This window comes from Ailuropoda melanoleuca, chromosome 1, assembly GCF_002007445.2.
Source record: "Ailuropoda melanoleuca isolate Jingjing chromosome 1, ASM200744v2, whole genome shotgun sequence".
In the NCBI taxonomy this organism is placed as follows: Eukaryota; Metazoa; Chordata; class Mammalia; order Carnivora; family Ursidae; genus Ailuropoda; species Ailuropoda melanoleuca.
This window is the reverse complement of record NC_048218.1, coordinates 121,886,364-121,898,788: the sequence shown is the minus strand read 5'-3', so window position 1 is coordinate 121,898,788 and position 12,425 is coordinate 121,886,364. Positions and strand designations below refer to the sequence as shown.

The 12,425-nt window shown below is 46.0% G+C and overlaps 1 protein-coding gene across 1 annotated transcript in view; it reads left to right on the top strand.

Annotated features, from left to right (window-relative positions):
• The window catches only part of LOC100465222 (POU domain, class 6, transcription factor 2), a 56,718-nt gene extending 44,537 nt beyond the window's left edge, over positions 1-12,181 (top strand). The window contains exons 5-6 of the mRNA XM_034640925.1: positions 7,899-8,067; positions 11,542-12,181. Of these exons, the coding sequence (XP_034496816.1) occupies positions 7,899-8,067; positions 11,542-12,046 (674 nt within the window). The 3' untranslated portion in view covers positions 12,047-12,181. The remainder of the gene's footprint in view (positions 1-7,898; positions 8,068-11,541) is intronic.
• The last annotated feature ends 244 nt before the right edge of the window (positions 12,182-12,425 follow it).

The window sequence follows — 12,425 nt, the reverse complement described above, 5'->3', positions numbered from 1 at the left end:
AGATACAATTTTTAGAAATGGTACGTGGCCCCATGTGAAGACAGCACATGTATCACATGCAAATCAAAATGTGTGAGGATGAATGGGATGGTGGTCTGATTTCAGGTTAGTCATTCACCTTCGGTGCCATTTTTACCCATAAATAAAACCGCAGAATGTACCCTTCGATTATAATTTTCCAGGAACCGAAAATCCAGTAATTACAGGTTTAAAGGGCTTTGGCACTGCATAGCCATCTGTGCCATAAAATAAGGACACCTCTGAGTATCTGTGTTTGATCAAGTGTCGTGAATAACTTGTTATAATGGGAACAGTAGGGATCCTCACACATCATCTGTAATGCAAAGCAAAATGGAGGGTTGCCATGCCCTCCCCACGCAAGCAACCCCCCCAAAAAAGAATATATATGTGTGTGCATACATGCATGTATATTCAATTATATGGATAATTCAGGCAAGAAGGATATGGAATGAAGAAGAAAATGAGGAATTATGGGAAGAAAAAAAAAATACCCAAGTATCTCAACTAGTCTGGAAGCTGATCCCAAAGATGGGTCAACACCAGAGTTTCAGAGTACGTATGGAGTTTGCCATCAACCAGTTATTATAGGTTGTTTAGATATACAGCCGCTCTTGTTTGGGCCAGAAACTCGAGTTTTACTGGAATAAAATCATAAATAAAGTTAATTTAATTATAGCCAGATTTTGCCCAATAAAGACACTCCTCATAGGGGTGTCAGAAAAGATTTCAATGTCATTCCAATTTGATATTCTGCCTAAGTTCCACAAAATACTCTAGTTGTAAACAGCAGCAAGGTCATAAATTTAGGATAGGCTGTTAAGCTTTGGTCCTGAAAGAAAAGGAACTGAGATCAAACATCTTAGAGAGAAGAAATAAGTTATATATGATATAAAGTACAAATCACCCCACAAACGCAGTATTTTACACAATGTAAACACCCGGTCCATGTTGGAGATGAATGAGTGGCTGAACACAGAGACAGATGGATGGAGGATAGGGTTCTCTCCAGTCACTTGTCTCAAACTGGGCAGGAAAGGATTAGCCTTTTTTGGAAACCAGTCACAGAGCTACTTAATGGGACAGATGGAATTTCAATTGCACAGTGGCCAATGAGGCATCTAAGTTCTGGGTGTATAATGAGTGAATCATATTACATATTCTGATATGAAATATAAAAAATGGGGACAGAGACTCCTTTACCGTATGCCCTTGAGGCAGGAAACTCCAAACCCGTATGCAGAGCCTGGATGAGGAGCCTTCTCTGGCAGATAGAGGAGAGGCTCTAGCGGTCCCGTGGGGGTCAGAATTTACACAAATCCATTCCTGGGCTTAAAATTGCCACAGATTTTGAGCATGTTGTTTAATTGATTTCCTTCTGTCTCAAAACCCAACTACACAATGAGTGAAGCACGGAGCACTTCTCTGCTGCTGATTGCCCCCACAAATCTCTGCTGAAGACTGGATTTGTAAAGTGGGGTTTTCAAAGCACTTTCAATACTGTGCTCATTTTAATACAATGAGGTCATAGAAATCCTCGTTTGCAGATCTTGAAACTGACATGGGATAGATCCTGAAAGTACAACCCATTTTGGCCATCTTCTGTCAGAGGGACCACATCCCGCTTGGTTGAGAGACGGTGACACTCTGTGTGACAAATCTGATGGGTGGCAGGGCCAGGGTGATAACCCGAATAGTCTGATTCCATGGGTTGTACACACACTACATACACAGTTGCCTTAAAAAATAGGATGCTTACACCTAAATTTTATCCAGTGAAATTTGAATGACAATATATATCAAATCACCTAAATATCTTCAAATAATTCTTTAAAGGCCGAGACCCATGCCTTACAATTAAAGCACAGGCTTTTCCCTGAGCTAATATAAAGAGAAAAACTAGACATTGTGCATATTTTGAAATTATATTCAAGCATGAAATATACATTTAAAATTATTTTTGTCTGAGATGAAACTTCACCAAATGGGCAGATAGGATAATGTGGGGAGACCCAACCCCATACTTCAGATGTAGTTGTGATACAGGTTAAATTACAGGGGAGTAAAAAGGTGGTTTTTGTCAGAGGCTGTCAACTTAAAAATAAAAACACAGTGCCATGTATATGCCGAGCACAGGAATAGAACTTAAGAAAGCAGAAATAAGCAAGATGGGCTCCTTGCCCTGGAGGAGGTCATGAACTGGTAACAAAGCAACACAACTACAATAAAGGGAAATGAATGCTATGATCAACACGTGAACAGGGACTATGGCAATACAGTCGATAGTTAACTTGGTTTTAGAGGTTGAGACAGAACAGAAGGACTTGCTAGAATCAATAATTCTTGAATTGAGTATTAGATGGTTAATCAACAAATCCCTCCAAGAAACCAAGGCCATAGGAAGAACCAGGTCAAATTGGACTTGACCTGTGGCCAAGACCTTGGTCAATGAACCCTCCCACATCATGGTCAAAGACCGTCATCATAGCACTGCGCAACTTGCCATTGTTCCAGATAAAATGGAACCAAAATTCACCCGAAATCTTCCCCACTCCAGGCAAAGAGCACCACATCTGAGCTCAGCATAACCAAACAAGCAGACTCCTTACTCCTCAGAACACCCACTGTAGGTACTGTTCGCGTGCCCACACAGCTTGCCCTGTGTTACGCCTTGCTCGGTCTCCACAGTCATCAGGGTAAATATAGTTTCTAAAAGCACGGCCTTTGGAAAGTCTAACAGAGTCAAACAAATGACTTGACAAATGTCTCAAACTGGCTCAAGATTACACAGTACTGTTTAAAAACAGGTAGATTTCGGGGTTTTGGGGGTTTTTTTATTCTTTGTTGAGTTTGGTTTTGTTTTGTTTTTCAGTACACACTCTTTAAACCCCTGGCCTATAAAGTTGATTTTTTTAGACAGCAAAGGACCTCTGGCTATTACCAGAAAAAACAAACCATAAAGTGAACATAAAGATGCATGGTGATAGCTCACGGCACCCCTGATTCCCATGATCACAGTTCACACCATTTTCCACAATGAAGTCACCATTTTGCAAGGAAACTGTTCTCCCAAATTACATTGCACGTTCTCAAGTGGTTTCTTATTTCTTAGAAATATTTGGTAAATATGCCCATTATTTGCTGCAAGAATAGCAGAAGAAAGCAGATGGGTGTTTACAGAAGACCGTTAATTCATACTTGGCAGCTTCTTTAAAGTTGCATATTTTTCATAGAAAAATCCCACAAGCAGAGGTTTAGAAAGATGATGTTGATGGATGGTGACGGTTCGACCCAGTTAGCAACCCCTTATACAGGTGTCTACGTTAACTGGTGGAAGGAGCTAAATTTAAAAAATTAAAACACCTGTGCCAGTCCTTCCTCAGCACTCCGTTCAGTATGGACCCAGATTCTGCAGAACAGGTTTGTTTTCACCCGATTTGCATTTAGTTCCCATAATTTTTTTTTTTTTTACTTTTCGGCCCTTGCATTCCAGATTTGATTTGGGAAACATCATACTTACGAAATCCTGCCGGTCTTCAATGCCAGTTGATTCTAAATCTCTGAGCCAGTTAATCTCTATAACAGGTTGATCTTCTGTCTCCTGTAGCAGGGGTCAGACTTGCGGCTGACCCTGGCAATCGTCGCTGTTGCTTCCTGACCCTGTACTTAATATACTGGGCTGACTTAATCTGGAGCAAACTTCTCTAAAAGGTGTCACTTCTTCCTTGATGCAGAGAAATCCCTGACCGGGTTGCCCTAGTGCTGAACTGACCTGGTAGCGAATCTGAGAGATCCCTGTGAAGTCCGCATCGAGCAGGTCTCAGATTCATGCTTGACATTAACCCAACCTCCCCGAGCCAGGAGATTGGATGATGGAAGGCCAGACTGAGCTATCCCAGGACAACGTCAACCTCTGAGCCAGCCTGAGAGCTGAAGTCACAGCCCAGGGAAGAAGCGCCCATCTCAGATAGAGATAAAAAAGCGTATATCCCTTCTCAGATAGAACAGCGTATACCCCTTAAGGAAGGGGTGTTGTTGCAACAGTGGAGGGAAAATCCTCAAGAGTTTAAGACCGAAACTTTAGGATCAAAAAAAAAAAAAAGGCATTGATTTTTTTTTTAATTATTAATTCAAAAAACACCTTACAGACACCACTTCATGAGTTCTCCCGAAGTGTGAAAACAAGTCCCACATGTTGTAATCAGGGTGAATCCGATTTTTGTCCATGGGTGGGCCCCTTCTTTGCATGGGAAGGGGGGCCCCTGTCATCTTAGAACTCATGGAGAAAACTGCAGGAAGACATTTTACCACCCGATTTTAGGGGTAAGAACAATAACATAAAGAAAACCAGGCAGCTCATCTCCAGCAATTAACAAGCTATGCAAAGAAGGAGATACGAGTTCCCTTCTCTTGGCCTTTATCCAACAGGTCATCTACCAGTTTAAATTTCACAAGAATTCCTATCTCGTTAGCTCTCTAAGTAGAACAAGGAAAAAGACAAGAGGGGAAATGCGTGAGAAGAGGAAGGAGTGATGAGTGTCTGGAGCCCCATGGAAGACCCTGGGCTCAGCGGGGCAGGTGCCCAGCTCTCTGAGCTTTGGAGTGAAAGCTGTGACAGTCAGATCAGTGCAGGGAGTAAAAGCCCACAGCTTTCTGTCCCACTCTGGTTATTGCCAGTAACCTGGCAATCTACACACGGATGGAGTTGCTAGTCTCGGGGAACCAGGGAGGAGACAGAAGCCTGGAAGGCAGCAAGGGAAGGGAAGAAGTAAGATAGGACGGATTTACATCCACAGAGCACAGTATTCTTCGAGATCAAAGACCCGCCCCTCACATGCTGCATAACTCGCTTGATTCCTGAGGACCTAGAGATGGAGCTAATATAACGCAACGTGTTTACTTCCCACAATGGCTACTTAGCTTTGCCCGGAGAAAAACTCTCCCTCTAACTCCAGACTACACTGGCAACCCCAGCCCTCTGACATGCAGGTGTTTGCCTCTTGCCATAAATGGTGGAGTTGGGGTCAGGGAAGAGTAAAGGATGGGGTGCCGGCCCAGGGGTCCCCCTTCACAGCACCTTTTTGGCTCATCACTCTCTTACACAGGCGGTACAGCAACTTTTCTGTGTCTGAATCACCTGGGGTACTTGCTCAAAATGCATGTCCTGGACCCCATCAGGTGACTCCTAGTCTTGCCAAAGGAAGAAAAGCACCGTCCTAAAAGCCATATCGTCACAAGGAAAGTCTCTGGTTTCCAATTTTCCACCCTTGGTTTTGAACCTCCACCGTCCACGCGGGTAAGGCTGCCATGACCCTCAGCCTTCTCTCCCCGTGCCCATCTGTACCAAGTGGCCAGATCTCTTCCAAACCAGAGCTTCTCGACTACTATTGTATCATCACCTCCTTCCCCCACAAGAAACCATTTTATGCTTTTTTTATCCCAGTTGCCCTCCTTCCCCCGTGAAAGGTTACTCTCACAGGTCTACCGCACATCTGTACTGTTTATGGACCACGGCCCTCTGGGGGGCCACAACCATCGTCCAATCGAAGACTTTGTCACCTTCCCCCACCACCACCCCAGAAGTGATTTCCACCCCGTCAGGAAAGCACACTCAGAACATAGAGTCCCCAAAATAGGCTGAGCCAGGCAGCAGGTCTAAGGAGGGCTGCCAAGGAGTAGGAGCTGAACGGGCAGCGAGAACCCACTGATGGATTGTTCCCAAGGAAGTGCCAATGGAGGCCTGGTGCAGCCAAACCTTCCAGCATTTCAAAGGAACATTAAAAAAAAAAAAATGAGATGTTTTTCTTGAGAAACCTCCCAATGTTTAAATGTTGGCAATTCTCAAAACTTGTAAGCTCTAGGAAAGCTGAGTTTCATGCTCAAGCTGCTCATTTGCAACTTCTGCTCTAGAAATGTCTAAAGCAAGAAGTGAGAGAAGAGGCTCCAGGCAGCTGCGTGCATGGACGTGACTTCCCAGAATCCTTAGCAAACCCTTGAAGTTGCTTCCAGGCTGCTGCACTGGTGGGAATTAAGATCCAGAGGGCAGCCTCTCCCAAGGACAACCCAAACAAGTCTTCCTTTAACCAGGGTTGCCAGCCCTCTGGGGAGAATTTGGGGGTGGGGGGGATAGAGCAAGATTTTAATTAACCTTAATCAGTTTTCTAGTCACCCTGTGCCCCCGCCCATGGACACAGATTCTCGATATCCTACACTGAAATAACCCCCACTCCTAGCACGAGCTCCCCAGTCCAGCCTGCCAGAACGCTTGCAGGCAACCCCCAGAGTGCTTTGCTCCTGCCTGTCTGCACGCTGCTCCCACTGGCCCCTCCATTCCGGGACAGCTGCCCATTGGGCATGACCGAGATGAATCCTCCCTCCTGTCACCTCTCCCTTCTCTGTAAATTCTGCTGTGGGGGTGACACAGTTAGTTTTTGATTATACTCAGCCTGGTATTTTTCATGAATTGATTCGCATTCATAATACTGAGCACCAACCCCTATAGACTCTAAACCCCGTAGAGGCTGGAACTGCCTCCCCTATTTCTCTTGCTCCCCCTTAATACTCAGTAGGATGCCCAGGTGTCACTTGAGAAGTACAGACGGGTGGCAGTGGTTGTACCACTTTTCAATCTTTCCTCGACAAACTTCCAACGAAGGACATGCAAAAATTCTATAGGATTTTTTTAATGTGAAGAGAAATAAGGTACAGTGCCTCACTGTCTTGCTGATTCTACCGGCAGAGTGCATTTCCCCTGCAATGAGAGATTTGTATGGGAAGCTCCAAGCCCCGCCCCCCCAGGTATTAACATGTTTATTTCAAAGTCTTTGAAAAATTGGCCCTTGAAATACAAATGTTTATTTCTCTTCATGATCACAGGAGTTTCTGTAGCCTTGAGCCCCGAAGATGAATCTAGTCCACCAGAGTCCCTAGACAAGTACTTGAATTTCCTGAAAATGATGGATTATTGTGCAGAAAGAGGAAGAGAAAAACTTTTCACGGAAGTCCGAGGAATGAGGTGGAGAACAATAGAATCAGCTAGCAGGGAGAACGGCTTCACTCCAGGCAGGAGCGAGCAGCACTTTGAAATCTTCCCCTATCCCCAACCCATGCTGTCTCCAGGNGGGGGGGGGGGGGGGGGGGGCGGGGGTTCGTTCTCCAGCTGTTGTGTCATTTCCCTTGATAAGTCCTAAATTGACCGCGTTATCCGGCACCAAAGGAGCCTTCCTGCAGTAAGCATTTTTTATTATGTGCCCTTTTAGGGGACAAAGGCATCGTGTCAGTAAACTGCTACCAGGGGGAAAAAAGACAATATTAGTCTCACAGCTTCATAAGCATGCTCTTCCGAAGGGCTAACGTGAACGTAAGAAATTAGACAACATTACCATCTGTTAGCCTTACTGCAGTGGTGATCCGGTAAAGCGAAAAACACAAAATCCTGTTTTTTTCAAGGGCAATTTTTAGCCCTAAAGAACCCACTTAAGACATTACAAATTGAAACCTTTCCATGTTTCTATTTTTGCACAATAAGTGAACCTATCGATGGGCAAAATGGAGTTGTATCCCCTAGCTAGCGCCCTCCTGGCCTGGCTATTACGGGTCCCACTCAGGGGAACACGCTCCTGTACCATGAAAGTGGTCGTGTGTGAACTACCTGTGGTTGTATCTGGGATAGAACTATCCCGAAGGGTGATTCGTGGAGGTGTAACGACTTGAGGATGGGTCCTGGGTGCCTCACGTGGGAGACAAAGAGAACATTCTGCCGTGTCGGTTTCCCCACCACCTGCTGTTAAAGAGAGCCACTTTCTTAGAAGCCGTAATAAACTGATATTACTTGGATGTGTGTTGACGTATTGACCCCGTTTTTAAAAACATCTCCACAGATCCTCAAACTGCAGCGGGTGAGGTGGATGGGGTTAATCTGGAGGAGATCCGAGAATTTGCCAAAGCTTTTAAAATCCGGCGCCTGTCCCTTGGCCTGACCCAGACTCAGGTGGGACAGGCTCTCAGTGCTACAGAGGGCCCCGCGTACAGCCAGTCGGCCATCTGCAGGTAACCCGTGCCCACATGCTGTCACCTCTCCTGGCCGGCCTGGGCCTCGTTTGTCCTCATGGCTCAGCTTGTCTTCTTCGGGTGGGCAGAGCTGGAGGGGTAGAGTATGGGAACTACGTTGTGGGGGGAGGGGCTTATACGTTGCAATCGGTGACATTGATAGAAATGAAGGTGCTAAAGCAGTTTCGGGGCCTGGCTTGATAACTCCTGTCAACTCACAAAGAAGGCAGTGTCATTGGAAATCCCCCACCGCGGGCCAGAAGCTTCCTTCTGGACCCACCCTCCGACGCAGCTGAGAGCCCCCGGCTCCTGTTGGCAGACGGGTATCCTGAGCAAAGGCCATAAGGCTGCCAGTCCCAACGGGTGTTCACACTCCCACTATTTCTGCCCAGGGATGGCTCTCGGGATGTTTCCAAGGAAATACACTTTACCAAGAAAATTAACCATCTCGTGACCGCAATGGAATGCTTTAACATTGCCTTCCCAGACACAACACGAAAAGCCCGTGTTTTCAAAGAAGCAGCTGCTTTACGTGGCTCGAAAAGGGGTAGTGAGACTCTGGCCTACCCTGTCCCCACCCCTCCAAATAAATAAATAAATAAATAAATAAATAAATAAATAAATGACAGAACCCGGCCTTGGTTGTGTTCAAGTTGATCTGGGTCAAGCCGCCAGCAGCCGACCCCGTGCATGCCTGTGTGTGTGTTGCACTAATCCCATGTTTATGCATGAGGTAACAAAGGCACTTCTGTAAGAGCTTTTTCCTCTTGGGCAATGCCTTCTGAGTCCTCCTCCATCAGGAAAAGCCAAGAAACCAACTCTAAACTCATTTAAGTGGATTTTGTTCTTGGTGATCCATGAAATGCTGTCTTTTTATCTGCTCTTTATACTTTTAATGTATTCCCCAAAGGACGGAAGTGTACTTTTCCTGCAGTTTAAGACTAAGGTTATAAATAACATCAGTATGGGGTAGTAGCTTGCAGCTCACATTTTGCTCAATGATTTTCCATAAAACCCATTGATTGTTGTTAAATACAAAAAGCGCCATAGGATCCTCTCACTTCTATGGTCTCCCCTACTGTTTTTTCTTATAAGATACCTCCCTGCAGAAAATAACCTTTATTCAGTCTATACAAGGATACTACTGCTGGGAAATTTGTTTCAAGGCTTGTATATGTTATTCCCAACAACACCGACTGAAACATCAACACTAACAAACAGCATCAATGATATGAATACTGTTGCTCCCTGTTGGGAAACATTAATTTTGTTTCATCTTGACAGCCTTGTGATGAAGGCAGCCACAGGTTTTTTAAGTTGTCAGTTTGTTATTTTTGCTCAAGTCCTCTTTGGCTTATTTTTAGTCCTAAAACGTGATTTCCTTTTATTGGCTTAAGTGCCATCTCATGTTTTCACCGACACCCATAGAGTGTCTGGGGCATTCCCAATCAAACATGTAGATTTCTGAAGTCTTCCCCAGGGGAAGCCAAGAAAGCTATGGCTAAAATGGAGAGAGAGACCCTGGGAATTCACCGCATCACAGTATATGCCAGATGCCTTGATTTTATAGCCCTTCTCTAGCTTCTAGCGTCTTGGTGAGCTAGTTTTAAGAGCTAACTGCCAAGAGGAAAAAAAAATGAAAAGTATTGAAAGAGTCGGAGCTCTGACATTGGGATAATTCACATTTATTCAAGAGAAGGGAAGGAAACCACATTTGAGCCTGCACACCCAGGTGTCACTATGAGAGACCGTGACTCCCGGGCATGGCTTTACCAGTCCCTCCTTAACAGAGACACAGAGAAGGAAACACCACCGACACACCGAACATTCCTGTTGCAAGCTTTGTCCCTCATGCCATGGCACTGTGAAGCCTGTTGTCAATCTACCCAGAGTTTAAGCTCTGCAGCCTTTATGGTAAAATGTGGTATGTAGCAAATAACCACGACAGTTTGAGCTTTGTGGCAAGCTCATTAAATGACATTAGATAATTAGTTCATTTTCTACTGAAAGCAAAATGTACTTCTTCCCCCCTTTGATCAGTAGTGGAAGTTGGGTTTTTAAAAAAACAAATAACCCCTTGAGCTCTACAGGGAAGGCAATGCTATGGAAATCACGTTAAAACTTGATACTATTTGCAGGGCTTATCACCGCATCTAAAATGCAGTGTCAGAGATAAGATTATGGCCGGTAAAGGAAGCCTCTACTTTTGTGCCCTTCTGCAAGAGTCCCTCTAAAGCCTAGTCTGACCGGCTATAGCTGGTTTATTTTCGCTCTCTAAGGTGCACTCTGCAGTCAGGCGGTTGTCTTTCGATACACTGAACGCTGAAAAAGAGTGTGTCCCAAGAGGATCCAAAAGAGAGGCTCTGTGTATCTGAAGTCATCACATGGAGGGCCGTGAATTTGGGTTTAGAATAAACAAATGCAGGCACGAAAGCAATTGGCACTTTGGTGTATTTCACTGAGCGTGAGGCTGAATTTGATACCAGGATGACCTCTTAAAACACTCTGTATCATTTTGTCCGGAGATGCTTCATACTTTTTAAAATCAGTGTAGCAAAGAATTGCTGATGGCGATGGATACATAGAAGATCTCATTCGCAGAAAATGATATCATTGGCGTACCATTTGCAGATATCACACATTAAACACAGCTTGATGCCCTGGTGCCAAAGTACACCATTACCCCGGCCGGGGCTTGAAAGGCACGAGGCGGCCTTGCCCATCAGGGGAGGGGGGTGTTCGTAGCCATTACAAGGTGTCCAGCTGCTCCAGACCCCTAGTAAAGTAGCAACGGGCCGTGTTTCACCTGGAAAGGGGGCAAGTTGTTAACTGACATACCGTGCAAATTGTTTATTACTAGAGAGAGAAGGGGTTGGGGGAGAGAGAGAGAGAGACTGAGATTAAAATGAGACACTCAACAGAGATGAAAAGAACCGCGTCCCAGTTGCCATCACTGAGTCTGGCCACAGACACAACATTTTCATAACCGAGCCATGGGAGGAGTTTCAGGAAAAGTAAGCGTAAGACCTAAGAAAGAATGGTCCTAAACGAAAGAACATGACAGCTGTTGTCTTGGACACCGCTTCCCGGTGTTGGGTGTTGGTTTTCGCTTAGAGGCTGGGACGGTGGGGCAAACGCGGCTGGGACGCGGGGTGGAAACGCTCAGCGCTCCAGTGTGTGCGGGACAAAGAGCGGCGGGGGGTTCTTGTGTCCGGCGCACGGGCTCGCGGGTCCCGCCGTCTGCACCCCTCCCCACCCCCACCCCCATCCGTGTGGCTGTGCGGGCTGCATGCGGGGCATGAAGCATGCGTGCGGGGCGGCGGGCTCTGGCTTGAGCGGGGGACCGTACCTTGCAGGCGGCTGCCCATCCGGAGTGAATTCGCTCTGCCAGGCGGTCAAGCAGGCAGGCAGGCAGGAGGCCCCCCCTGGCAGAGGACTCAGTGTAAGACTGTTCTTTCTCAATTCTCCCCCCAGACACACCATCCTGAGAAGCCACTTTTTCCTACCACAGGAAGCCCAAGAGAACACTATAGCTAGCAGTCTGACAGCCAAACTGAACCCTGGCCTTTTGTATCCTGCCAGGTTTGAAAAGCTGGACATCACCCCTAAAAGTGCCCAGAAGATCAAGCCGGTGCTTGAGCGGTGGATGGCTGAGGCTGAGGCCCGCCACCGAGCAGGTATGCAGAACCTGACCGAGTTTATCGGGAGCGAACCGTCCAAAAAGCGCAAGCGGCGCACCTCCTTCACACCCCAGGCCCTTGAGATCCTCAATGCCCACTTTGAGAAGAACACACACCCCTCTGGGCAGGAAATGACCGAAATTGCCGAGAAGCTGAACTATGACCGGGAAGTAGTTAGAGTTTGGTTCTGCAATAAGAGGCAAGCCCTGAAGAACACCATTAAGCGCTTGAAACAGCACGAGCCGGCCACGGCCGTCCCCCTGGAGCCCCTAACGGACTCTCTGGAAGAAAACTCCTAAAGAGACACCCAGCCCAGAAGCAGAAGCAAAACCCAATGAAACTTAGACGCCGCCCTCGGACTCCACAAATCATAGTTCATGATAACAATAATGATACATTGGAAAGAAAATCGAAAAAGAGGCTCCCGCAGTCCTTCCCCCTTGTAAGTAAAAAGACTTACGAAAACTACCAAGTGGACAGAATGCTTTATACGTGTCCGTTGGTTTTCCAAAAAGAAAAAAAAAAGTTTTTTTGAAAATTTTTAAACAAGGCACTCACCACCCCCGCAGGTACGTGTGGTAGGATAGTCCCCCAGCCCGACCGTCTCCCCGAAGCCAATTTTCTAATGGACTTAGAGCAAACCAAATAACCACATACTTTTTTCTGTATATTATGAAA